This window comes from Scomber japonicus, chromosome 1 (assembly GCF_027409825.1).
Source record: "Scomber japonicus isolate fScoJap1 chromosome 1, fScoJap1.pri, whole genome shotgun sequence".
NCBI lineage: Eukaryota > Metazoa > Chordata > Actinopteri > Scombriformes > Scombridae > Scomber > Scomber japonicus.
Window position 1 is genome coordinate 618661 of NC_070578.1, and position 24941 is coordinate 643601.

The 24941-nt window shown below is 39.2% G+C and overlaps 1 protein-coding gene across 1 annotated transcript in view; it reads left to right on the top strand.

Annotated features, from left to right (window-relative positions):
• Positions 1-24941, top strand: part of adamts17 (ADAM metallopeptidase with thrombospondin type 1 motif, 17) — a 160401-nt gene that overhangs the window by 124572 nt on the left and 10888 nt on the right. The window contains exons 16-19 of the mRNA XM_053324532.1: positions 4537-4617; positions 6372-6529; positions 9273-9432; positions 14928-15063. Of these exons, the coding sequence (XP_053180507.1) occupies positions 4537-4617; positions 6372-6529; positions 9273-9432; positions 14928-15063 (535 nt within the window). The remainder of the gene's footprint in view (positions 1-4536; positions 4618-6371; positions 6530-9272; positions 9433-14927; positions 15064-24941) is intronic.

Sequence of the window (24941 nt, forward strand, 5' to 3'; positions counted from 1 at the left end):
CCTCCGTTCCACTTCCTTGTCTTGTCCTCCAGTCACCACTAGGCAGTGTAAGAGGGTTTCTACCTGTGTGATGGCTAAACCCAGACCCGTCCCAAAGTGTTTCTCATGTAAGATGCATGCACTGTGTGTGTGTGTATGTGTGTGTGTGTGGAGTGCGTGTGTGTTTCCTGCACTTTCTGTACTGTTTCATATAGATGAAAGAAGCAGCTATCTATGGGCTCTCCTGGGGATGTAATCTGTATCTTCAAAAAAAAAGCGTAGTTACGGTTACATAACCAGGTGTTTGACCGTGTCACCCATTAACCCAGTCACACACATTTCATTTATCCAAGCTGTGTTCTTCCCCTGCTGCTCTCGCCACCTGAACGGGTAACAGCGGAGGGAGAAACAACAGTTGTCTGCATTAAAAAAATAATTCTGCTGCCAATTTATTTTGCACAAAAATTTATATTTTAACATTTGGCATTTCCTTCTTTAAATGTCAACTGAGCTGCTTGTAAACCCAGGTGAGCCCATGGCAATCTGTGCCTAACCATAGGTGGACAGGCAGGGTGGTGGAGGGTTGATGGATACAGCTGGTTGGCTTTCAGGAGTGGGTAGTGTGTTCATTCATTGTGGAAACGATCTGTCCAACCTCTCAGAAAACATCTGTACATGATAAGTTTCAACCCAGTCTCCCAACATTTTGTGACATGGACTCAAGGTTTTGAAATGCATTTGCAAAGATCTTCATATAGAAGAAAACTTCCTTTTACTAACAATGAACATTACTATGAATAGAATCACACTGAGGGAGATAGAGAAACAACAACAAACTCACAGCATGGATTGTTTCACTCAAATTATAAAAACAAACAAGTAAATATATTCTCTCTCTTGCTAGTGCTATCTCTTCATGTAGATGGTTTTGGGATTTGTTGCCCAGGTTACAAGAGGTCTGTGTCTGAGATATCTGCCTCTATCCTGATGTCATTGAGATTAATGGCATTCATTAGCATGACACACAGAGAAATAAATAAATGACATAAATTAGCATGACAAAAAAGCCACAATGCCCCCAATTTAAATACATCAACTTGAGATAAACAGGAAGTTACTGCTAATGTAATCATGCGTCAACTTAATAAAAATACAAATACTAAAACAAACTGCATGAAAGATGTTGCAACATGTCCAAAAGCAACCACTGCCTTTTGTAGTGTAGCACACTGCCAACTCTACATCCTGCCCTATGGCAGCTCAGAGGGAACAATAAACACAGCAAACATGGAGCTGTCTGTTACACTAACGCTAACCCAACATTTCTTACTGCTGCAGGTTCAATTTTAAAGCATTCAACTGGAAAACATGAGGTGGCTTTGAAAACACAATGGATTTGTCACTGAATGTAGGGCTTGACAGCTAACGTTGATCAAAAATGTCATTTTGATCACAAACATATACTGGTGTTACTTTGCCCTTCTTTTATTTAGTGCATTCTGTATTTGTGCAGGCAACATCTACAGAGCTGATCTTGGGACTAGTGGTCACACTTTATATGAACCTGCAAAACACAGTGAGCATAAAGTGACTAAAAGCTACAGAAAGCTTAAGATCATTTTCATTGGCTCAGCAGCACTAGAACCGTTGTTACCAATATCAGTATTTGACTGATTTTAAAAATGTCATAATAATATATCAACTGCTATTTGTTTTAACATAGAAGCATAACATTAACATTTTTTGAATCTCTAAATGACTTCAATCTCTAAATTGCTTGGGTATGTGCACCAATAGTGTATGAATGTGTGTGTGAATGTTAGTTCATCTGATGAGCAGGTTGGCACATGTTGTAGCTCCTGTCATCACTGTATGAATGTGTGTGAATGGATGAATGTGACATGTAGTGTAAAAGTGATTTGAGTTGTGTCTTCTATTTCATGTCAAAATATGAGCCTATTATATTATACCTGTATCGTACTGTTTAATTTTTGACTTTTGCAACTTAGAAATGTAAGCAGATTTTCATAGTATCAAAAAACATTTGACACTGAATATTTTTATTTTCACTATGCATGAGTCACTATCATGTTATGTCAACTACAAAAAGACAAAGAATGAATGCCAGTGAAGGGTTACAGGTCTTGTAAAGAGACAAAACATAATTCTAACTAAGGATAGGATTGTGTCATGGTGAAGGAAGGAAAATAATATTCCCATTCACAAAAGTCATTTGCATTTCAGCCTTTGGGTTCATGTGACAAAATGTGATGCTATCTGTCATTGTATCTGTTTTTGATACCAGTGAAAACTGGCTGTCAGTTACTATCAGAGGCAGCTGTATCCTCATAGTGTTGCTGTGTGCTGTGTGTTTGAGGGACATTACAGCTCCAAGGATGTATAGGTAAGTATACAAAGTATATAGTAGTGGTGTCTAAAACATTATGATACAAATAATATAATAAAAACATGACTGTAAAATAATATTGGGCATGATTTACTGGGTAAAGGACACAAAGCAGCTCAATCAAATCTGACTATATCCAATTGTATCTTTTTCTACAGCACTTTTCTAGAGCACTGTAGCATTAGCAGAATGATCACTTCTTATTGATATTTACATTACCATGCAGTCAATTTGATGCTTTGTATTTGGACTTTGTTATTGGTTGTTCTTTCTTGCCAATCTGAATATTTATCATTTCCATCAGTTGAAATAATACTGTCCTTACAAGAGAAAGAACAGCATCAGTGATTTATTCAAAATAACCTGTGTGTATGTTCTGTCATGTGAATTATGAGTCTGGTGGAAACAAAGGTGTAAGTAGTGTGACATCATTATACACACAAAATACCTTGCTAGGAGAAATTTAGAATCAATTGAAAGCCATAATATGAGTCATTTTGAAGGGCAATGAGAAACAACATATTTACTATTTTAGTTTGGATGTCTTTTGCATTATACTCACAAGCTTCATTTCTGACATTTGCAATAAGTGCATGGGGCCACCATAAGAGTGATCATACAAGTTTAAAGTTTAAAGGCCCTGCTTAGTCACACAATCCAGAGCTTCTGATTGATTAGACCTTCGCTCAGATTGTGAATGTAGGCAGAACAAAACTTTATGTACTAACAACCTGTAGGCCTATGTATATGCCTGATAAGCTCAGTCTCTGTGTTCCTAGTTCTCACTGGTAAAGTTGGTGAGTAAAATGTTATAATAAACAATGACAATAGTCAGGTTTCCATCCAAATGTAGCATAAACTTTAACTGAATTTGTGCATTTCCATCCACTAATATTATGAGCTGTGCTCATCAAGATAAACAGTTGGAGGCACTAGTTCCTCAGTCAAGTGCCAATTAACCATTACAGATGAAGAGAGCACAACGAGATGATGCCTCAGTCTCATGTTTCATGAACATCATGATATATTTGATGATGGGATTATTCCCAAAATATAAACAGGTGAATGGAAACACACATAATGATGAAAATAGGAACATTTAAAATGTAATTGATAGTCCAGTCATTTTATGTGCTCTTCTATCACTTTATGTAAGTTTCTGGTCTTATGCTGACTGTTTTAGAGGATAATCCTCAATGCATTGTAGACAAAGTAGCTGGTAGAATAATTGTTAACTGTCAGATTGAGCTGCATTGTATTGAATGCCCAACGGGTGTAAATGGGTATGGTGTCAGTAGGGATGGGCTGGTAGCCAGTTATGTTACAGAGATGATGAAATAAAATTTTGCATAGGGAAATCGCTGACATAGGCATTCTGACTGAGAGCTTATAGAGAGGTCATTTTGGATAGGCTATCTGTGCTTTTGTATGTTTTTACCAGGATTATTAATTTTAAAAGTACTAGTTGATGTGTTAGTACAAAGTGTAGCTGAGGCTGAGGGAGACTGTTATTATAATTGCAGGTATGTTGTCATAAACCAACTTCCATTCATATTAAATCAGTAGTTTAACCTTATCATGTTAGTTCTTAGGTCTAAATCAGTATTCATTAGCAAGTAACTCTTATTTACTCTTAGGTACTCCTATTTCAGTGGTTTAGACACTTATTAATCAACATTTCATGTCTTGTGCTGCTCATCTCATTTTCAGGTTGGAGCTACACATTGTTAACAGTATTTAGGCCAGTGCTAGTGCCAGAACTGCATTTTTTTTTAACTTCTTTTATTTTAAAAGAATTGCAAATTAGTGGAATCCAATGTTAATTTTGACATTTGAAAAATAACAAAACACAGAAAACTACAATTAATACACCGTATGTGAAAAAGCATCAGCACTAATTTGAAGTGTAATGTATATTACATGGGCAAAAACATGAGTATGGCCCCTTAATGACTCAAACATAGGAGAAAAAAGTGTGACAAAACTGTATAAAAAATGGATATACTGATACACTGTGTGAGGGAGTGAATTCAGTTATGCAGTAGATGGAACATCTCTAATACAGACACAGAGGTCACCAGCCTGTCCCTGTCTCCATGACCACTCTAAATATCTTTTCATCTCTGACCATATCTCTGTCTCTCCATCAGGCTACATCGAGGCTGTGGTTATCCCTGCAGGAGCCAGGAGGATCAAAGTTGTGGAGGACAAACCTTCTCATAGTTTTTTGGGTAATTATGCATGTCTTTTATAAAGATCAAAAATAATCACTGCTAACTTGCAGATACGTTCACAAACACACACTACTACTACTACTATGATCTCATATGATCCTTTTATAATTTATTAGACTACAGGTCCTTGTGGGTCCTCCAGGTTTGTAGTATCTGAGACCCAGTGTTGGGAAATTGGCAATCAATTACTGATGACACATTATTCATTGTAAAATGAATTACATTACTGTACTCATTACACAGCAGCAACAGTAATGAGTTCAAATAGTTGTTACTTTACTTTTGTTACTCAGGTGTCAACTCCATTAAATTTCCTTTTAAACAACTCCTCCACACCCACACACTGCATCTTTTGTATTCAATACAGGTAGTAACAGAAAATGAAAGCAGATACTTCAGTCACTGCACACAGCACTCCATGATTCAGTTGATAATACGTGAGGACAGATTTGGAATTAGCACAAGTCACATTTCTTCTCCTCCAGAGCAGTCTGTTAGTTCAACACATAAACCACTGATGAACCCTCCATTAGTTATGGGAAGCACACTGACCCCCAAGCTGATAGGAGACAGACATTCACATTCACCATATTCACTTTTAAGCAGGAAAACTAATCTGTTCAGTTTAGTCACTTAGGCCTCAGTGGATGCAGGTTCAGCAGTGGGACAGCTGACTACTGGCTTAACATGGCTCTGTGTTGGGTTCAGTTCCTGCTGAGTCTCTAAGGATACAACGAGAGGATGTGGACATTCTGTAGGCAGACAGAGATTGATACAGAGATGGCAGCAGATGAAACCAAACAGCCTCAAACTGAGAGAGAAAACAAACTACCAACACTTCCTGCTGTACAGTTTGATTTGGTTTGGTTTTTCTTCCTCTGCATGTTTTCTGTGTCTTGGAGGTTGTTTGGAGAGCGGTGGCTATTTGTCCTCAAAAAAACTGCTGCTAGTTGCAGCTGTATTAGTCACAGTGTGAAGGTGGGATTCCTCATCACAGACCTGTACCTGCATCGTTGCTCATGGTTGTGAGACAGTGCTGCACATATCTGCCAGCGGTACACAGCTCCTCAACTTTTGTGATCTTTTTCATCTCTTCTGAATTTGTGCGCTTTTGTCTCTTTGACTATGATTTCCAGTTTCTGTGGATTAGAGGTGAATATTTCTTCAAAAGAGAATTGTTATGCATTACAGGGTTTCCTGCAGAAAATGTGTTCGTTAAGGTGATGGGGAGCAGTGAGGTCTGTTGAATGTCTCACTCTCTCTCTTCATGTCTGTTGAATGAGAAACATCTGAGTGACTTTACACGTTTATTTGGAGCCGTTCATTTACTCTGAGCCGGTTAGCCTGAATCTTGTTACTATAGTAACGTCACAGTTACCTGTCTGAGGATTAACATTGTTAATGGTGACATCAGGTTCTGCCTCAGATGATGTAGTTTAACCAGCGGTCTGTGTTTGTTTCCTTTAACTTAATATATACATATTTATTTATTTATTCTTTTGAAGACGTTAGTTAAGGCGGCAGGCGTGTGTTGCTTAGTGCTGTGGGAAACCCTGCATTAGTGTTAGATATGGACAAAGAGGCCTTCAGACTCTCAAATTGGCTTTTCAGCTCCTACCTCTGTTTCTTACTTTCTTCAACTTATCACTTCAATAACATAAATGAATTAAAAGAAAAAGGTTAGATTGTTTGTTTATTTCCCCATATAAAATGTGTAATAGTGTTTCCTCTGATCTCGTGTGTCTTCACAGCACTTAGAGACTCCAGTAAGAGGTCCATCAACAGCGACTGGAAAATCGAGCTTCCAGGAGAGTTTGAGCTGGCTGGGACTACAGTCCGCTATGTGAGAAGAGGACTGTGGGAGAAAATGTCTGCCAAGGGGCCCACTAACACCCCTTTACACCTGATGGTAAACACATCAGTCACCCTGTTCTGTGCTGTTATATATTACACAATATACCATTGATTCAGTGGTAGAAGTGAAACATACTGTTAGTGGTGCTAATGCTTGTGTGTGTCCAGAACCGGCCCGCCGAGGGGTTCCGTCCAGCCCACTTTCCTTCCTGTGTTCTTTTCCTTCCTTCCATACTTCCTCCCTTTCTTCCTTTTTTCCTTCCATCTGTCCTTCCTTCCTTCCTTCCTTCCATCAGTCCTTTCTTCATTCGCTCCTTCCTTTCTTCCTTCCATCTGTCTTTCCTCCCTTTCTTCCTTCTGTTCTTTCTTCCATCTGTCTTTCCTACCTTCCTTTTTTCCTTTCTTCATTCGCTCCTTCCTTTCTTCCTTCCATCTGTCCTTCCTTCCTTACTTCCTTCCTTCCTTCCTTCCATCTGTCCTTTCTTTGTTCGCTCCTTCCTTTCTTCCTTCCATCTGTCTTTCCTCCCTTTCTTCCTTCTGTTCTTCCTTCCATCTGTCTTTCCTACCTTCCTTTTTTCCTTTCTTCATTCGCTCCTTCCTTTCTTCCTTCCATCTGTCCTTACTCCCTATCTTCCTTCTGTTCTTCCTCCCTCCTGTCCTTCCTTCCTTCCATCTGTCCTTTCTTTGTTCGCTCCTTCCTTTCTTCCTTCCATCTGTCTTTCCTACCTTTCTTCCCTCCTTCCTTTTGCCTGTCTTTCCTTCCTTCCCTTCTTATTTCCTTCCTTTCTTCCTTATTCCCTTCATTCTCTTCTTATTTCCTTCCATCGTTTTAATGATCCGGCCCACATGAGATCAAATTGGGATCTATGTGGCCTGATTGATATTATCACATACACACACATACACACATATATTTATACAGACTGATAGATAGATTTCTTTTCCCCCTCTACTTTCAGCCCGAGCCGATGTTGGCTTATCATGGATTTTATATGTCCATCTGCTCCATGCACAGCATGCACGTTCACTGCTCTGCTCCACTAACATTATGGCATTTCATATAGTTTTGGTCATATCACACTGAGCCATGACTGGAGTGGAGCTGGAACACTATGAGTGTTTTTCCAAAATGTGCTGATTGTCTGCAGCTCTTCATCAAACATCATCATCAACCAACTTAACATGACTTTAAGATGGCTACCCCTTAACAGGTGAACAGGCTTATCTGGAGAGGAGACTTAAATAGACAGGAAAAAAATTGAATAATGCAAAGCTACTCCAGTGGAGTCCAAAACATAATACTAGGTCAGAACCTTGACCATGTATGGTCAATGTGTGAAATTGTGGAATTTTTTACAGGGACAGTCAGTGTCTATAATGTGAATTCCTGAGTCTGGGTTGTCCCTTCATAGAGGTAATGCAGGTGTCCATCTCATCTAAAATGTCTGTCACTGCCATCCAATCATCTCATTCTCTTTCTTCACTCTGTGCTTGATTTTCATTGACCTGTGAGCCATTTGCTGTTTAGACTCATGACTACATTAGGCAGCTAAGGATATTATCATTAATAGACATTGTCTCTGGGACAGGAAATGCACTTTAAAAATATATTTTTTAAACTAAAATTATATCATAATCGGATGCCTTTGAATAAATCTTCACTCACGTAATATTGTCACACGTGTCATCATCTTTGTGTTGAGGTTATGCAGTTTTCATTGTAAAACTGAGATAATATTTTTTTTGATTTCATTATTAGAATAAAAACAAGTTGGTATTTACATTATATGTCTGAAATGTATTTTTTTTATCAATATTAATCAGAAGACATGTATATGGTTGTTTACTGTAACATTTACAGTAGGGAACTGGTAGAGTACATACTATTACTAACACGTTTAGCTATAGTAAAGCACTGTAGGCCTCATTCTATTATTCTATAATGATCACTGCAGTGATACTGTAGAATAATGGCATAATCCTACTAATCATAGCTGGCAGCAGTTCACTGTAACATCACAGGAAAATGTGTTGCAGTGTGGACACAAACACAACTCCAAAGAATGCAAATGTTGCTCTCTGTCTGTTGGATTTGTAAAATAAACTGTTAGCAATAACAACTGTTGACTTGTTTTGTGACCATTTTCTTGTTTTGTGACCATTTTCCCGCCGTTAAAATAGCAAAAGTGGATTTGGATACGCCTCAAAGGCACACGCTTCACGCCATGCGCTATAGATTGTTAAAATAGGGTCCTACATCTCTCTCCATGTCCTACTAATTAGGTTTTTGGTTAATATAGTACATATCTGTAATATACACCTAATATATTGTATGAAGTTAATGTGTGTGTATCATGAACTGTTTAAATATTTAACTATTGATAAGGAATTATTTTGGAAAACATGTTTTGGAATGGTAATCCCATTCAAGAAATGGACTGCTGCAGTAATGTTTTAAAAAATTGATGCATATAGGAGTCCTTGAGTTACACAAGAGATACTTAGCAATGAATACCATAACTTCTTAGTTAAGATACTGTATTTTGGCGCATCTTGTTGCACTGTATTGTTGTGCTGCATTATTTGATTTTTGTTGTATTGTCTATGGATGTTAAGTCATTTTTGGTTGTTTTATGTCCTATTATATAGATATTATGTGTTGTGAAATAAAAGTGGATGCAATTTCTGTAAACTTAGCTACAGATGTTTACTTATTTTCTAGTACTTGACACTCAAATTAGTGTGTGAACTTCAGTATTATATGGACTCAGCTTCTCTTTTCTCTGTTGTGGTCTCAGGTGCTGCTTTTTCATGACCAGAGTTATGGGATCCACTATGAGTACACAGTGTCTCTTAACACCACTGAGGACAGGAGCAACGAGGAGCAGAGGGAACCAGAGCATCTCTACATTTGGACACACAGCAGCTGGCAGGACTGCACTGTCCAGTGTGGAGGAGGTGAGAGACATACACACACAAACACACACATCTGCACAGAATTTAGGGCAGCTGTGGCTCAGGAGGTAGAGTGGGTTGGCTACTAATCTGGAGATCGGTTGTTCGATTCCCGGCTCCTCCAGTCCACATATCGATGTGTCCTTTACCAGTCCATTTACCATTTAGCTTTACATGCAAACTATCACACATTACACAATGTATGTAAGATACCATCTCTGTGAGGTAATCAGATTGTCTCAACATAATGTCATAAAAGTCATTTGGTTTCTCTTTGAATTACATCTGCCAAGGTTTCAGCCAAATATGCTAATATAATGTTTTTGGTAAGTTTATCCACACTCTGTCCACTTTATTTATTGAAAGGCTCTGTACACCTCAGTATAGAGCAGTGTTCCAAATGTTACTTTCTCCAGTCTTAACTCTAAGTCTTAAATGCCGACTGGTACTATTACCATGACCACAAGAGCAAGGCTGATATACCTTTGGTTCCAAATGTACTTGGTGTCAGCTTTTGACAGTAAAAACTGCAACATGAAAGGCTTTATGTGTGTGTGTGTGTGTGTGTGTGTGTGTGTGTGTGTGTGTGTGTGTGTGTCTGGGTATTTCCAACATTTAAACAATGAGCTTTTCTACATTTTTCTTGTCAACCAATCTTTTGTTTGGATCCAAACCATCACCCACCTTCTACAGAGACAAAGGAATACGTCACCTAGTGCAGTGGTGTGACTCACTGATGTGTTTTTAATTGTTTTTGGACAATGCAGCTCTACAGCACAGAAAAAAGATGTGTCAGGCTTTGATACACAATATTTGTAAGAAGCATGAGGTCATTGTAGGTTTGGCCATGCACAAGATTTCTTGACAGTAAGAAAATATAGAAGATTGCCAGCCTTCTTTTTTGACTGAATTGCAGTTTCATTTTATAGTGACAGTAGTGACATGGCTTTAAGGATGACAATGTCAGTTGGTCCACCACTTGGCCTAAACTGAAATATCTACACAACTATGGAGAGGAGCACAGGTGTACATGGTTGAAGTAATCTGAACAGTTGGATTAGCCTGTACATGTTTATTAGTTCTTAAACATTTTTCTGTTCTTTGATCTCTTAAGCCTCACACTAAAAACTAATCTGGTGCTTGTTTGTTAGTGAGGCTATTTGATCTTCTTGTGGAAGTGATGTAGGCAGCAACAAAATGTGGACACAGATACAGGTGGTCAGCCTGAGACTTCTAATAGAGACAAGCATGAACAGCAATGTGTCTTGGCTGTCCACTTGTCATCAGATCACCCAAGGCAAGGCAGTTTTATTTATATAGCGCATTTCATACACAATGGCAATTCAATGTGCTTTACATAAAACAGAAAAACATGTAAAACATACAATTAACCCGCCACCCCACCCCCCCCCCCATAATAAAAACAAAGTACAGAAAAATAGAAAGACATAAATAAAATGATTGCAGCATAAAATAATAAATTAGCTTTAAAATCATTAAAAGGACAAAGAGTGCAAAAGAAAGATTAAAATGTAAAGTGTTTTAAAAGAGCTCAATCATAAACTCAGGAGAAGAGAAATGTTTTTAACCTGGATTTAAAAGTGTTCACAGTTGGGGCTGATTTCAGTTCTGCTGGTAGTTTGTTCCAGTTGTCTGCAGCATAACAGCTAAAAGCTGCTTCACCATGTTTAGTTTGAACTCTGGGCTCAACTATCTGACCTGAGTCAGTAGATCTCAGAGCTCTACTGGGTTTATATTCTACTAACATGTCATTCATGTATTCTGGACCTAAACCATTCAGTGATTTGTAGACCAGTAGCAGAACTTTAAAATCTATTCTATAGCTGACTGGGAGCCAGTGTAAAGACTTTAGAACTGACTGGGAGCCAGTGTAAAGACTTTAGAACTGGAGTAATGTGCTCTGATCTCTTTGTTCTGGTTAAAACTGGAGCTGCAGCGTTCTGAATGAGCTGCAGCTGTTTAATGCTTTTTTGTGGGAGTCCAGTCAGAAGACCGTTACAGTAGTCGAGTCTACTTGAGATGAAAGCATGAATCAACTTCTCCTGGTCTGTTTGAGACATAAAACCCTTCACTCTGGATATGTTCTTCAGCTGATAGAAGGCTGTTTTGGTGATTGATTTGATGTGACTGCTGAAAGTCAGATCTGAGTCTATCAGCACGCCAAGGTTTCGGACTTGGTCCCCAGTTTTTAGAGAGAGTGACTCGAGATGTTTACTGACAGCAATCCTCTTCTCTTTATTGCCAAAAACAATGACCTCAGTTTTGTCCTGATTTAATTGAAGGAAATTTTGGTTCATCCAATTAGTGACTTGCTCTAAACAGTAACACAATGACTGTATTGTACTGTAGTCATCTGGGGACAGTGCTAGGTATATCTGTGTGTCATCTGCATAACTGTGATAGTCTACATTAGAGTTCTGCAGAATTTGACCCAAGGGCAGCATATATAGACTGACACCCAAGTTGCATGTTGATGCCAGGTGTAAACAGGGTCTAAAAGGGGCACATAGGTGGCATGTTCTTAAACCACTGGACTACTCGTGCTTTATGTGGCAGCAAAAGATGTCTTTAACATACATATCAATCTGCATTTTAAGCAATATTATTAAAGAGCACTCAATTTGCATTGAATGATGGTGTGTGATTAAGATCTGAAGCAATTTAGTCTAAATTCAGATGTCTAAATTTAGACTCTCAATTACATGAAAAATATGGGTTATGTTTGTGAGATAAAGACAGTTTTGATTGTCAGAGTTATGTTTAGAAAATTTCAATCAGCGCAAATAAGGAGCACACCTGAGTGCATCAACATCACTGATTGCTACCTTTAGCAGTGTTTGAAATCACAACCTTTGAATCTAAATGATGCATACAGGTGGCATGATGTTAAACCACTGGACTACTCAGACATGCTTTGTGTAACAGGAAAAGATGACATATCAATCTACATTTTAATCAATAGTATTAAAGAGCACTTGAGTCACATTGAGAGCTTTGACATTGAAATTTTGTAGGAGGCGCTCTTGAGCCATTTTGTCACACCCAACTCCAACACCCATTTAAGATATCAAGTTCTGACACTTGTGACATGTGTGCAAGTTTTCAAACATCCATAGCCCCTTAAAAACTGCTTTATGTTTTGGTAAAACATGTGTGTGTGGGTAAATAGTGTGTTGCCATGGCAACAACTTTTGATAAAAGCCTCACTATTAAGCATCATCAAAGTCATACAACTTAGATGACCAAATTTTAGGTGGTGCTTGTAAAAGTATAGGACTTATAACTTCCTGTAGCCTGTAGGTGGTGCTATGACTATGATTCTATAGCAGCCTATAACACTACACATCAAATGGTGAATGGACTATACTTATATAGTGCTTTTCTAGTCGTTATGACCATTCAAAGTGCTTTTACATTACATCTCATTCACCCATTCACACACATTCATACACTGATAACAGGAGCTACTACACAGAGTGCCAACCTGCTCATCAGTAGTGTAGAGTCTTTCAATCAAGACTAATGTATTTGGCCTCTGAGGGGTGAATGGGGAGAACTTGTTCATACACGTGTTCTGGGCAACAATAAAACCCATGTCCAATACTTTGTGTATCTTTGAGTGCGGTGACCCATTTATTTTCATTCAATTATTTGCTCACCTTAGCACAGGTATAACTTTTGAGTCCATATGTCATCACAGGTAAGTTTTCCATTCATCAGTTTCCTTCATCAGTTATCCATCACAAAGAAAAGAGATGTCATGCTGCCACACTGACATGGTCATGGTCTGTTCGCCCTCCCCTTCATACAACATGTGCTCGTCACCTGGGGTTACCTGAATGTATTTCCGGTGCTATGCACCAACCACTGTTCACACACAAAAATGGCATATACACAGATATGGTCAACAGTATAACAAAGAAACAAAAATAAAACAAGAAACAAAAAATGATATTATGGCTCCGCCAAGGAGGAAACTAACCATTCACGCACATTCATACACTGTTGGCAAAGCATCGGGAGCAATTTGGGGTTAAGTCCTTAGGCAAGATGCATCGACATATGGAATGGAGGAGCTGGGATTGGAACCGACGACCGCACTACCTCCTGAGCCACAGCCGGCTCATCAAAGACATCTAAGACTAACAACATCCCTTAAGCCATATCAAGGACCGGTATGCATAATTATAGAAAAGTACAAACTTACTAAGCTATTTAACCAGCCTTGAATGGCAAAGTGTTCCGAGCTGGAGAGACTTTTTCACAACACACAGAAGCGGATTTATAAACTCACCACTAGAAAAGCTAGAGTCACTGGCTGCAGCTTCTGTATGTCATCAACACAACTTTTTTCCATCCATTTTACAGTTTTCAAATGTGATTATGCCTAAAAACAAAAGCTGCTACTGTGGAGCATTTCACAGCTCTGATCAGTTAAAATGTTCCTCAATATAGAGCCAACAACACACTCCGCATGAGTATTTTGTGACAGGAGTACTTTAATAGTCCACTTGTCTGTTGTTTTTGAGTTTGGTCATATACTGTGTTGCAACAATTCATTCACATTCTACTACTGCTGCATTAGTTAAGTCCATGATTGGCTTTATAGCCATTGCATTCAAAAGTGTCTCACCCTCTGGGTCAAGTGCTTGAGATTCAGTGGCCAAAGTGGCCAACACTCACTAAGCTGTGACTGCATCTCCTCAAGTACATGATCCCAGATACTGAAATAGAGTCGGTTTTGTCATTGGCCTCTGATCTGGTCATTTCTGCAACTACATATAAGTCCAATTTTTTCTGTGTTTCTTTGGAATGGTGAAGTGGCATTCACTCTGTGTGATGAAGATGGATTCTCCAGATTCTTGAACACAGTTATTCCAGTTAAAAGATCCATCTGCTCTCCTTGTAGCAACCTGTTCACAGCGTCCAGCCACACAAGCACCAAGAACAAGGATATTTTATTCACAAGGGAGATATGCACTTTGGTTGGTGATGAACATAAAATTTTGCTGACACCCCCCATAAAAGCCAGATAATATATAGTATAACCTGTGTAATGTGTATTTCTGCTCCATGAGTTCATATATCACTAAATACATTATGTGCATTTTATGTCCTCAGAGTAGCAGTGATTAACAGTAACAGTTGATGCCCGGACCTCTTGTGGTCCAGTAATTATTTCAGTTTTTCATCTCAGTAATGTTTGGCAAAAGAGGGGCTCTGTGGGGGGCACACCATTTGTTATTACCATGGCTGCATGTTTGGGATTGTTGTCATGCTGCATGCTCTGTACTCGGTATTGATCAATAAATAAGAATGTAAACATCCAAAGTGCCTAAAACTGACTCAGAGGTAACAAAGTCAAAAGGCTGATTTCCTTATTTTGCCTGTGTGTGTGTGTGTGTGTGTGTGTGTGTGTGTGTGTGTGTGTGTGTGTGTGTGTGTGTGTGTGTGTGTGTGTGTTTGTGTGTGTACAGGTGAGAGGAGGACAGTGGTTTCCTGTATGAGGATAGCCAATAAAACCATGGAAGTGGTCAACAATAGCTACTGTCAACCTGAGAACCGGCCACAGCCCCAAATACGCCCCTGCAACTCTCACCCTTGCCAGTACCGGTGAGACACTCTCTCTCTCGCTCTCTCTCTCTCTCTCTCTCTCTCTCTCTCTCTCTGGTTTTTCTTTCTTTGAGCAGATATTTTCTTTTTTTTCTCATTAATTTTTTTATTGAAGTGCCAGAAACATAGGCAAACACAACACTTTGTTTATGCATGTACAATCATCAACCTTCAACACTTAAGCCCCCTTCCCTCCCTCTCATCTTCCCTCCCTACCAGCACAGGAAACATTGCCCCAAATAATTTTCCAGTCTAATTCTTGTCCCAGAGTCCTTATGTCTCTGTCCCAGGCTTTCATTCCTGGCGTAGATGTAAATGTATGGGAATTCAATATATCATATAAAAATGACCCTATACGTTTTGGAGAGTGGCATATCCAGCTAAAAATGGGATGATCCTTTAACTCTGACCCCCAGGGAACCCCGTAGGCTTTACAAGCTGATCTTATTCTAAAGTTAAAAAAAAGAGAGTGCTTATCAACGTTAAACTGAGATAGCAACTCAGAAAAACTAAGGATTGCAGTCTTTCAGTCTAATAGGCGCTATTAATTCATCTTCTATATTTTTCCTTGCAGAAACATTGTCCTCATCTATCCAGTGCTTAAAGCTTCTCAACACAAATGCCCAGTGGTATAACTTAAAATTCCTCCATCAAGCTTAGTAACCTGAAGTGCTACCCATTTTATTTGTGGTCGTTTGCTGTTCCACACATAGCCTCTTAGTAACGCATCTAATTTTTACCAGTATCCTACAAGAGGTGCAAGTGGTATCATTGAGCTTACAAAATTGATACGTGGTCAATCAATCAATCAATCTTTATTTGTATAGCGCCAAATCACAACAAAGTTATCTCAAGGCACTTTACACATAGAGCTGCTTCTAAACCGAACTCTTCAGGTTTTAACTTTAAAGAGACCCAACATTCCCATGAGCAACAGTGGCGAGAAAAAACTCCCTTTTAACAGAAAGAAACCTCAGAACCAGACTCAGAAGTGGGCGGCCATCTGCCTCGACCAGTTGGGGTTGAGAGGAGAGAAAGGAAGGATAGAGGAGAGAAGCACAATGAAAATCAACAATGAAGCTAGAAGGTCCGGGACTGGAATCTATCATCCGGATGTCTACAGGCCCAGATTACCTGTGAGACGAGAAAGCACAGACAACTCCGGGGAAGAAGTTTAGGTTATTGAATGCATTAATACTACATGAATGTTAATGGATATAGATGGATGGATAGAGAGAGAGAGAGGGAGAAGGAGAGAGGAGAAGTCAAGAGCTCAAAGAGCCCTAACTATAAGCTGGTAAAATGTTCATCTTGATAATTGAAATGCGGGCTGGAACTGAGCTTGGTAAATGTTTCCATCTATTTATATCCTCTTCTATTTTTGTCAAGATTGTGGAATAATTTATTTTTGCTACCGACATAGGGGAGGTGTTGATTCTAACACCCAGATAGAGAACCTCCTTTACAACACTTATCTGGGATGGGAGAAATATATTACTTTGATCTTTGTTAAGCAACATAAGTGCTGACTTTGAAAGATTGACCTTATATCCTGATAGGCATCCAAATTTTTCCAGTTCTGTTAGAACATGGGGAAGTGTATGTTGGGTATTTGCCATGTAAACTAAAGTGTCATCAGCATAAAGCGAAACAGAGTGCGATGTTGAACCAACTGTAATTGGTAAGATTGTATTGATTGTAAAGATTGTTTCTTTTTTAATTATGCCAGGGGTTCTATGGATAAGGTAAACAATAGAGGGGACAGTGGATCCCCCTGCCTTGTGCCCCGTCTTATGTCAAACAATTCTGACATACCTCTCCCGACACATACTCGGGCTAAAGGGTTGGCATATAATGTTTGAATCATCTTGATGAATTTATCGCCAAACCTAAATTCCTTCATTGCCCTCCACAGGAAGTGCCACTCCAGGCGATCAAACGCTTTCTCAGCGTCTAAAAAAAGCAAGCCATTGGCAGGTGGTACTTTATGTGAAGCACTTAATATGTGTAATAGCCGACGGACGTTATCGGAGGCTAAATGTCCCTTGATGAAGCCTGTTTGATCCGTGCTAACAATATCTCCAATTACTCTTTCAAGCCTTCTTGCCAGAACTTTAGGGAATATTTTGAGGTCCGCATTCATTAAGGACATTGGACGGTGATTGGAACACTCTAAGTCCTAACTCCTTGCCAGGTTTAGGGATAACTGTGATCAAGGCCGTGTTTAGGTCCCTGTGAAAAGCACCTTGTTCAATAGCATAATTTAAAGTGTCCAACCACAGTGGTCCCAATACATCCCACAGTGCAAGATATAATTCCACTGGAATCCCATCTATACCTGGGGTGCGTTCCTTATTTGTTAATTTTACCGCCTTAAGGAATTCCTCCAAAGTAATAGCTGAATCTAGCTCTTGAGTATCCTCTTCTGATAGTAAAGGCAGGTCTAACCCACTAAAGAAATTAGAGAGGTCATTTTCAGAGGGCTGTGGTCCACCAGTATAAAGGTCTTTATAAAAATCTTTAAAGGTCTCAGTAATTTCCACTGTTGAAGTAACCATTCCCCTCTTAGTACATCTAATAGCTGGTATATTGCTTCTTGCTGCTTTAGTGTCAACGCCAGCAAATGGCTAGGCCTGCTGCCTTCTGCGTAATATTTGTGTTTGGTTACGTGTATCATATATTCTGCCCTGCGCATCAACAAATCATTTAACTCTGCCTGTTTTGTTTTAAGATGATTCTCAGTTGTTATGTTATAACTCTCCTTGAGATCACTCTCCAAAGTCTTACATTCTTCCTCCAGGGTGGATATCTTCAGTAACCTGTATTTTTTAAGATGGGAACTGAACATTATGGTGATTTTTCGTATGAACTCCTTGACCAAAGCCCAAACCATGGTTTTATCTGAAATACTGTCTTTATTAAGCTTAATAAATTCTTCTAGGCCTGAGTTTAGTTGATTTAGAAATTCTTCATTTTTTAAAACCTCCATCTACTGAATTTATTCTTGATTCCTCCATAATTAAATATGGAGATAACTGGGTTGTGATCAGATATGTATCTGGGTAAGAGTTCTATATCCACTAAGTTTGACAGCTGGGAAGAAACAAGAATGTAGTCTATTCTTGAGAAGGTTTTATGCCTTGTGGAAAAAAATGTAAAGTCTTTAACAGAGGGATTGTGAACTCTCCACACATCAGTTAAATTCAAGTCAGCTATAAAAAGGTTAAGTGCTTTGGAGGCAGAGTCCTGAGAGCTTGATACCGCTGAGGATGATTTATCAAGGTTGCAATCTCTTTCAGGCATTCATATCAGAACCAACATATAGTTGATAATCATTCAACTTCAATAATTGTGATGTGACTGAAGGGAAAAAATCTGCTTCAAAAATGGTTGGTGCATACAAACTTAAAAAAGCAACCTTTTTGCCCTGGATAGATGTACAGGAAAATGCTACCCGCCCCTCTTTGTCAGGCTAATACTACGCTAGTCACACTACTACTATCATAGTCCCTTTTGTGCGAGTACCATCAGTTGCAGCTACCACTGGTTTGTAGAAATGATTTTGCATTTTGGAGACATCATTAGGTTTCAGGTGTGTTTCTTGGAGAAATGCAATGTCTACGTTCTTTCTGCGTAAGAAGTCTAATATTTTTGACCACTTGTAGGGAGAATTTATTCCTCTAACATTGAATGACATAATAAAAAACTTCTCTATTTTATCTTTGTTGCCAGTCTTTCCCTGGAAAAGTGCGTTGGTGGTGGAGCGCCTCTTTTGCCCTCCCCTCTCCCCCTCACCATCCCTGCCCCCCTCTACCCCCTTATCACTCCCCTCTAGTCTTATCATCCGTAAGCGTCACTTAGCAATGTCAAGCACCAGACACCCCTCAACCCCCCTTAAATGAATTGGCGAAGAAAATAATAATAATAAAAAATAAATAAATAATAATAATAATAATAATAACAACGATAATAATAATTACAATTAAAATTAAAATGAAAAATTAAAAATAATAATAATAAAAACAATGTTAATAATAATAAAAATAAAACATAATAAAATTATATGGGTCAGTTAATAAAACTTCAGAAATTAGGTACCTAACTCTGATATTTATGAATATTTCTCATTACCAACATATCCTTTATAATGTAGGTCTACATTTAAAACAAATTCTTCTGTCAATTCAAACCATGTTAAAAACATCTTTGTTTGAACTCTTAAACTATTACTACCTTATTCAAACCTTAGGTCTAAACTGATAATCAACCAAACGATTTAACTACCGTCTGCTTTATCCTACTTAAAGCAAATTTACTTCTCAATGCTTTGCTTTATACTACTCCTAAAACAATTATATCCTTACCGCAGTTTGCAATCCCCATCACAACCCTCAGTAGTAGGTCCAAACATCCATGAAATCTAGCAAAATTACATATAGCCTTTATACTCATCCCACAGAGTTTTCAATGCTCTGACCAGAGCCGGACAGTAACGGAGTACATTTACTTGAGTACAGTACTTTACTTTAGGGATCTGTACTTTACTCGAGTATCATTTTTGGGGAGTACTCATGACTTTATTCAAGTACATTTGAGAGGCAAATATTGTACTCTGTACTCCACTACATTTCTATCCATAACTGTGAGTACCCGTTACTTCTACTAAAAAAAACCCCAAAAAAACTCAATTTGTCGTGTCCCTCTCAAACGTGATTGGATTGTGCAGGCACCACTGATTGGGACAGCCTATCAGCAATCACCTTCAGCCAAAGTCAACTCCATGGTCAGGATAGATGAGAGACGAAACCATGGAGGAAAGTAAGGAGAGAAGGATGGATGGAAGGAAAGGAGGAAGGAAGGAAGGAAGGAAGGAAGGAAGGAAGGAAAGAAACCATGGAGGAAACAATGGAAGAAGACGCAGCAGGTCCATCTCGGCCTGGGATGAAAATGACTTGATTTTACTTTCAATTCCTTTTACATTCTCCAAGGTATTAACATTAACATTTTTCATAACTCCATCTAGGACATTTCTATACATAAATGTAAGCACTGTGGCAGTAGTAATGCAATATTTAGAAAATGTACTCTTGATACTCAAGTACTTTTAAAAACAAGTACTTCAGTACTTTTACTTAAGTAGACATCTGACCGTAGTACTTTTACTTGTACTTGAGTAAAATTTAGCAAGGGGTATCTGTACTTTTACTCAAGTAAGGAAGCTGTGTACTCTGTCCGCCTCTAGCTCTGACTTTGTCTCCCGGTCCTCTTGAGAGGTAGGTGAGTCCCGCTGCGGGTCTCCATCTTTATCACCTGCTAGCGCCGAATCCTTTAATGCTTCGCCGGCTTCCTCCGCTGAGTTGAATGACATGTTTTTGCCCTTGTAGGTCACTTTCAGGATAGCAGGGTATATGAGGAATGCGTTGATCCCTTTCTGCCACAGCTTAGCACGAATTTCCTTGTATTTTTGCGTCTCCCGCATCGTCCCGGGGCCATAGTCTGCAAAAAACTGTAAGCGGGTGCCATCAGGGAGATTTGGTTTCGCTTTCCTCACTCCTTCCAGGATAGCCTGCCGGTCAGTATAACGTAGAAGTCGGAAGATCATGGTACGTTGTCTTTGCGAGCTATTTGTGTAGATCCGATGAGCTCGAGCTATCTCCAGTGGAGAGAGGTCATCCAGCTGCGGTATCCAAGCTGGAAGCATTCTCTGGAGGTAGCCTCTCGGGTCGTCTCCCTCAGCTCCAATAGGCAGTCCAACCAGCCTCACGTTATTCCTCCTGGACCGGTCCTCTAGCTCGTCCAACGTTTTTTGCAATTTTGTTACCTCAGCCGCACAGTCATTCGTTTCTTTTTCATTCTTGCGTAGGCTGACTTGTATGTTATCCATACGATTAAAGACGGATCTAAACTTCTTGGCGTGAATGTCAGCTTGTTCTTTTAATGACCAGAGAATTTTGCCATTCTCTGCCGTGTGTTCCATGCGATTTCTCCAGCATGACCGCTACCATTTCTGGGAGTTTTTCCCTCTCAGAGGCGATTGCTAGCTTGATTAGTGTAGCAATGTCTTCAGCCGAATCAGCTTGTTGAGCCCGCTTGCTTATTAAGTCTTTTTTGGCCGAAGCTTGGTCTTTCCTGGAAGTCATAGTTTTATCTAAAACTTTCCTAACCCGAAATGTCTAAGAAAACAATCTGTAAATACTTTTAACACAAAAAAAGGGGGAATTTGTTCAGGAGCTGAGTGTGTTGCTGCCATCTTGCTTCGTGGCTCACCGGAAGTCCCTGAGTGGATATTTTCTGAAACACACACACACAAGGACAGTCTCACCTTCCTTAATATTTTCAGGGGGAACACCAATCTTTTTTACTAAAATTAACGAAAACGTTTTCATACTAGTCACTCTGCCTGATCAATATCAGATCTCAAGAGTTATCACACACTGCAATTCTGATTCTGCATTTGTTGATTGTTGCCTTCATCCTGCTGTGTTGACACACCTGGCGAGTCAGCTGCTCTCCATCCTCTCCTCGACTCATGGTACCATTACACCTTACACTCCACCGTGTTAAACTATCTATCTATCCCCTATCCAATCACAAAGACTGGGTTTCTTGTTTAGACAATGGACCCTTTTTAATGGACTATGGTGTATGATCTGAAGCAGTGGTTTTGAGATTGATGCTGAACACCATTTAGGTTGAGAAGACCACAAGTAGTGGAGACTGTATTGGGCTTTGCTTCACTTGCTTATCTCCACCAATAGATCAGGGTAGATATGAACTGGAGCACCTTGAAAGATAAGGGGGCCCCTGCACTTGGCGAGGCCCAAATCCTCTCCTTTTGTGCGTACTAATGTAGCCAGACAATGATGGGTCTTTGCCTAGCTCCCTTTTTAGGTCTGGGTGCTAGAGATCAATGGGCATGTTCAGTCACTACAGGAGAGGGAAGGTCCTCAGCCTCCAGGAACCCTGGGACAAGCTTGATCATAAACTTAAGCCCTGTTTCCACTTTAAATTTTAGAAGACGGAACCTTTACAGGTGGTTTCTACTACTGTTCTTCTTCTGCTGAGTTTTTTTTAAATGCTGCTTAGTTTGGCGCTTTGTGTTGACGATACATCCCACTGAGTATACCCAATCAGCACCAAGTCAACCTCAAGCCCCACCCAGGAACTTTTTGGGGCTGAACGGAGTACCTAGACCGAGGCAGGGACTCTGTTAGACCCTCTAAAAGTTCCAGGAGAGGTTCCTTTGAGGGACCAACGACCCTGTAAAATTACCCTCAAGTTCCTGCGGTGGAAACAGGGCTTTATTGGGAGATTAACCCTCAGCTCTCTCTGGGACACTGATAAATCTCAGATTTTGCCCCCGTCCCCTGCTCTCCAGATCAAAACATTTGTCTTTCAGCCACTTCAGCTCTTTGGTTTTTAGTTCGTCGAGGTGTTCTAGTTGCTGAATGTGGTCAAGAGTGTCTTTTTTAAATGTTTCATAAACCACATCCAAGCCAAGCTGTTACATCCCTAAGTGTACCTAAGACACATTTTAAGACTCAGGGAGATTGTGCTTTCCAGTCGGCAGCCCCAAAGTCCTGGAGTAGTCTCCCTATAAGCCTGAGATCCTTGGATGCTGTGGACTCTTTGAAAAAGCAGCTAAAAACCCATCTGACCAGACAAGCATTAAAGCTGCAGTCTGTAAGTATTTTTGTGTTATATTTGCTAAGATACAGGTAAACTGTCTCTGGGTCCACCCAGTGGTCGTAAAATGAATTGCAAGAATCCACCGCGCACGAATCAAAACAATCAATCAGAGCAAGGAGGAGTGTTCCTCCCCTGTACACTTCTGCTTTGCTCTCACTCGACTGAGTGAGAGCAAAGCAGTAAGAGAGGAAGCCTGTTTGACTCAAACAGGCTTCCTCTCTTACTGTGGGGACGAGCCTTCACGTGCAAGGCAGGGTCCTCTGTGGGGAGGGCCTTAGAAGGCAGAGCTGCAGCCAGAGAGGAAGAAGGAGGGACCTGGAGGCTGAAATTTTCTGGCTAAGTCCACTTTTTCTTAATTACAGACTGCAGCTTTAAGTTACTTTAATACAGATATTTTATGTTTTGAATTGTCTCTTACGTCTGGTCCCCTTGTATATTTGATCTGGTGTCTTTGTTCTTATTTATTTCACTGTGAAGCACTCTGTGATTGTTGCCTGTCAAAAGTAGCCTACTGTATAAATAAACCTTTCTTGCTTGCTTTCTTCAATGTGCTCTTTTCTCTAGAATTAATGTTAGTTTAAATAGATTGATATTTTGGGCCTGATCTGACTAATCACTAAACTTGATCTGGCCCCTATCTGGCCCTCACTGATTTGTCCAGGTCCACCTGTATTTGCTGGGTAACTTTCACTCTCAGGCTGTTATAGCCAGTATAGTCTGTCCAGTACATTGACAACAGGCCTTTCAAAAAACATTTTAAATTTGTAATTTAATACAATGATTAAATTATATTGGACAGTAGCATTCACTTGCATTTCTTTCTTTCTTGGTGTGCTCCCTGCTGCTTCTGTCAGCAAAACACATTTACATCACCATTCTGACCTGCACAATGATTCTGTCTTTCACCTGAGAGGAAGAAACAGTGGATGATAAATAATGAGCTGCACACAAAGATAAGGAGACAGATACTGACATTACGGAGGGAGTAGGAGGAGGCGTAAATGTTTTTCTAAGCTTGTAATGTGAGACTTAGGCATGCTTTAAAAACACTGGCAAAGAGAAAGAAAAAGGAAAGAGGAAGCAGGGACAAATGGGACAAGAATATATTCTGTGAAGCTATAAAAATAGACTGTCTGGCTGAAGGACCCGTGAAGTCTGACATTATTTCACTTTCCTGCTGTTTGTTATTGTGTATGTGTTTCATAGCTTGAAATACCTAACTTGGTTAAAAAGTCTGTTGGAGGCACATAAAACTTTTTCTATCTTTGTGGAGAGTTTAACTTATAAACACACACACACACACACACACACACACACACACACACACACACACAGTGGCATTTCCAAAAATTTTTTTTTCAAAATTAAAGCCTAATATGGTAACCTTGTTATTACAGGAAAGTTTCAGCTCATAGTAATGAGCATATGAATCATAATGCCAATATAATTCCAATATGGTTTTTTGACATTTCTGTATTGTCAGCTGAGCTCTTCAGGTCAATACCTTTGTGTTTAGTTCATCTGTGTGATATTTATGTAGTATTTCTTCTTTCTTTGTTTCAACTTACAGTGTTTACAGTACTGAAGTTTACCTTCCATCTTTTCTAGCATTGTATTTCATCTCTTAGCTTCTTTAGGTAATGCAGTTCAACTTCCAACTTCTAAAATTCCAGGTTTCTCAGCAGTGCAGTGCAATGCATTTGAGCATTTTGTAGTTGCTGTCAGTATTCACACTTTGTTCTATTGTTTTAATACTGACAAGTCATTTTGCTCTTAAAAGCTTTATTTATTTGGGTTCGTGCTCTTTAAGGTCTATTTATTATTCTCATTCGCTACATACTTCTGTCTACAGAAACCATACAAATATCACACATATTTTCTTTGGACAAATACTGAAAACATTAACACAATGTGACATCGCATAGGTGTATAACATTTCATAAAATTCTACCACAAGGGAGCAGTTATTATTATTATTATTATTATTGTTATTATTAGGTATTTTTTTGGCAAACTATCTACTTCTCCATACTTTGAGGCACAGAAACCATAAATATATCAAAATGTTCAGCTCCTTCAGGACACTTATGCTATTATGTTTCTTCTTTCTTGCATATTCCAGTGATTTTATATAGTTTTTTGTTTTGTTTTGTTTTTTTAGATTTATTTTTAGGCTTTTTGCCTTATAT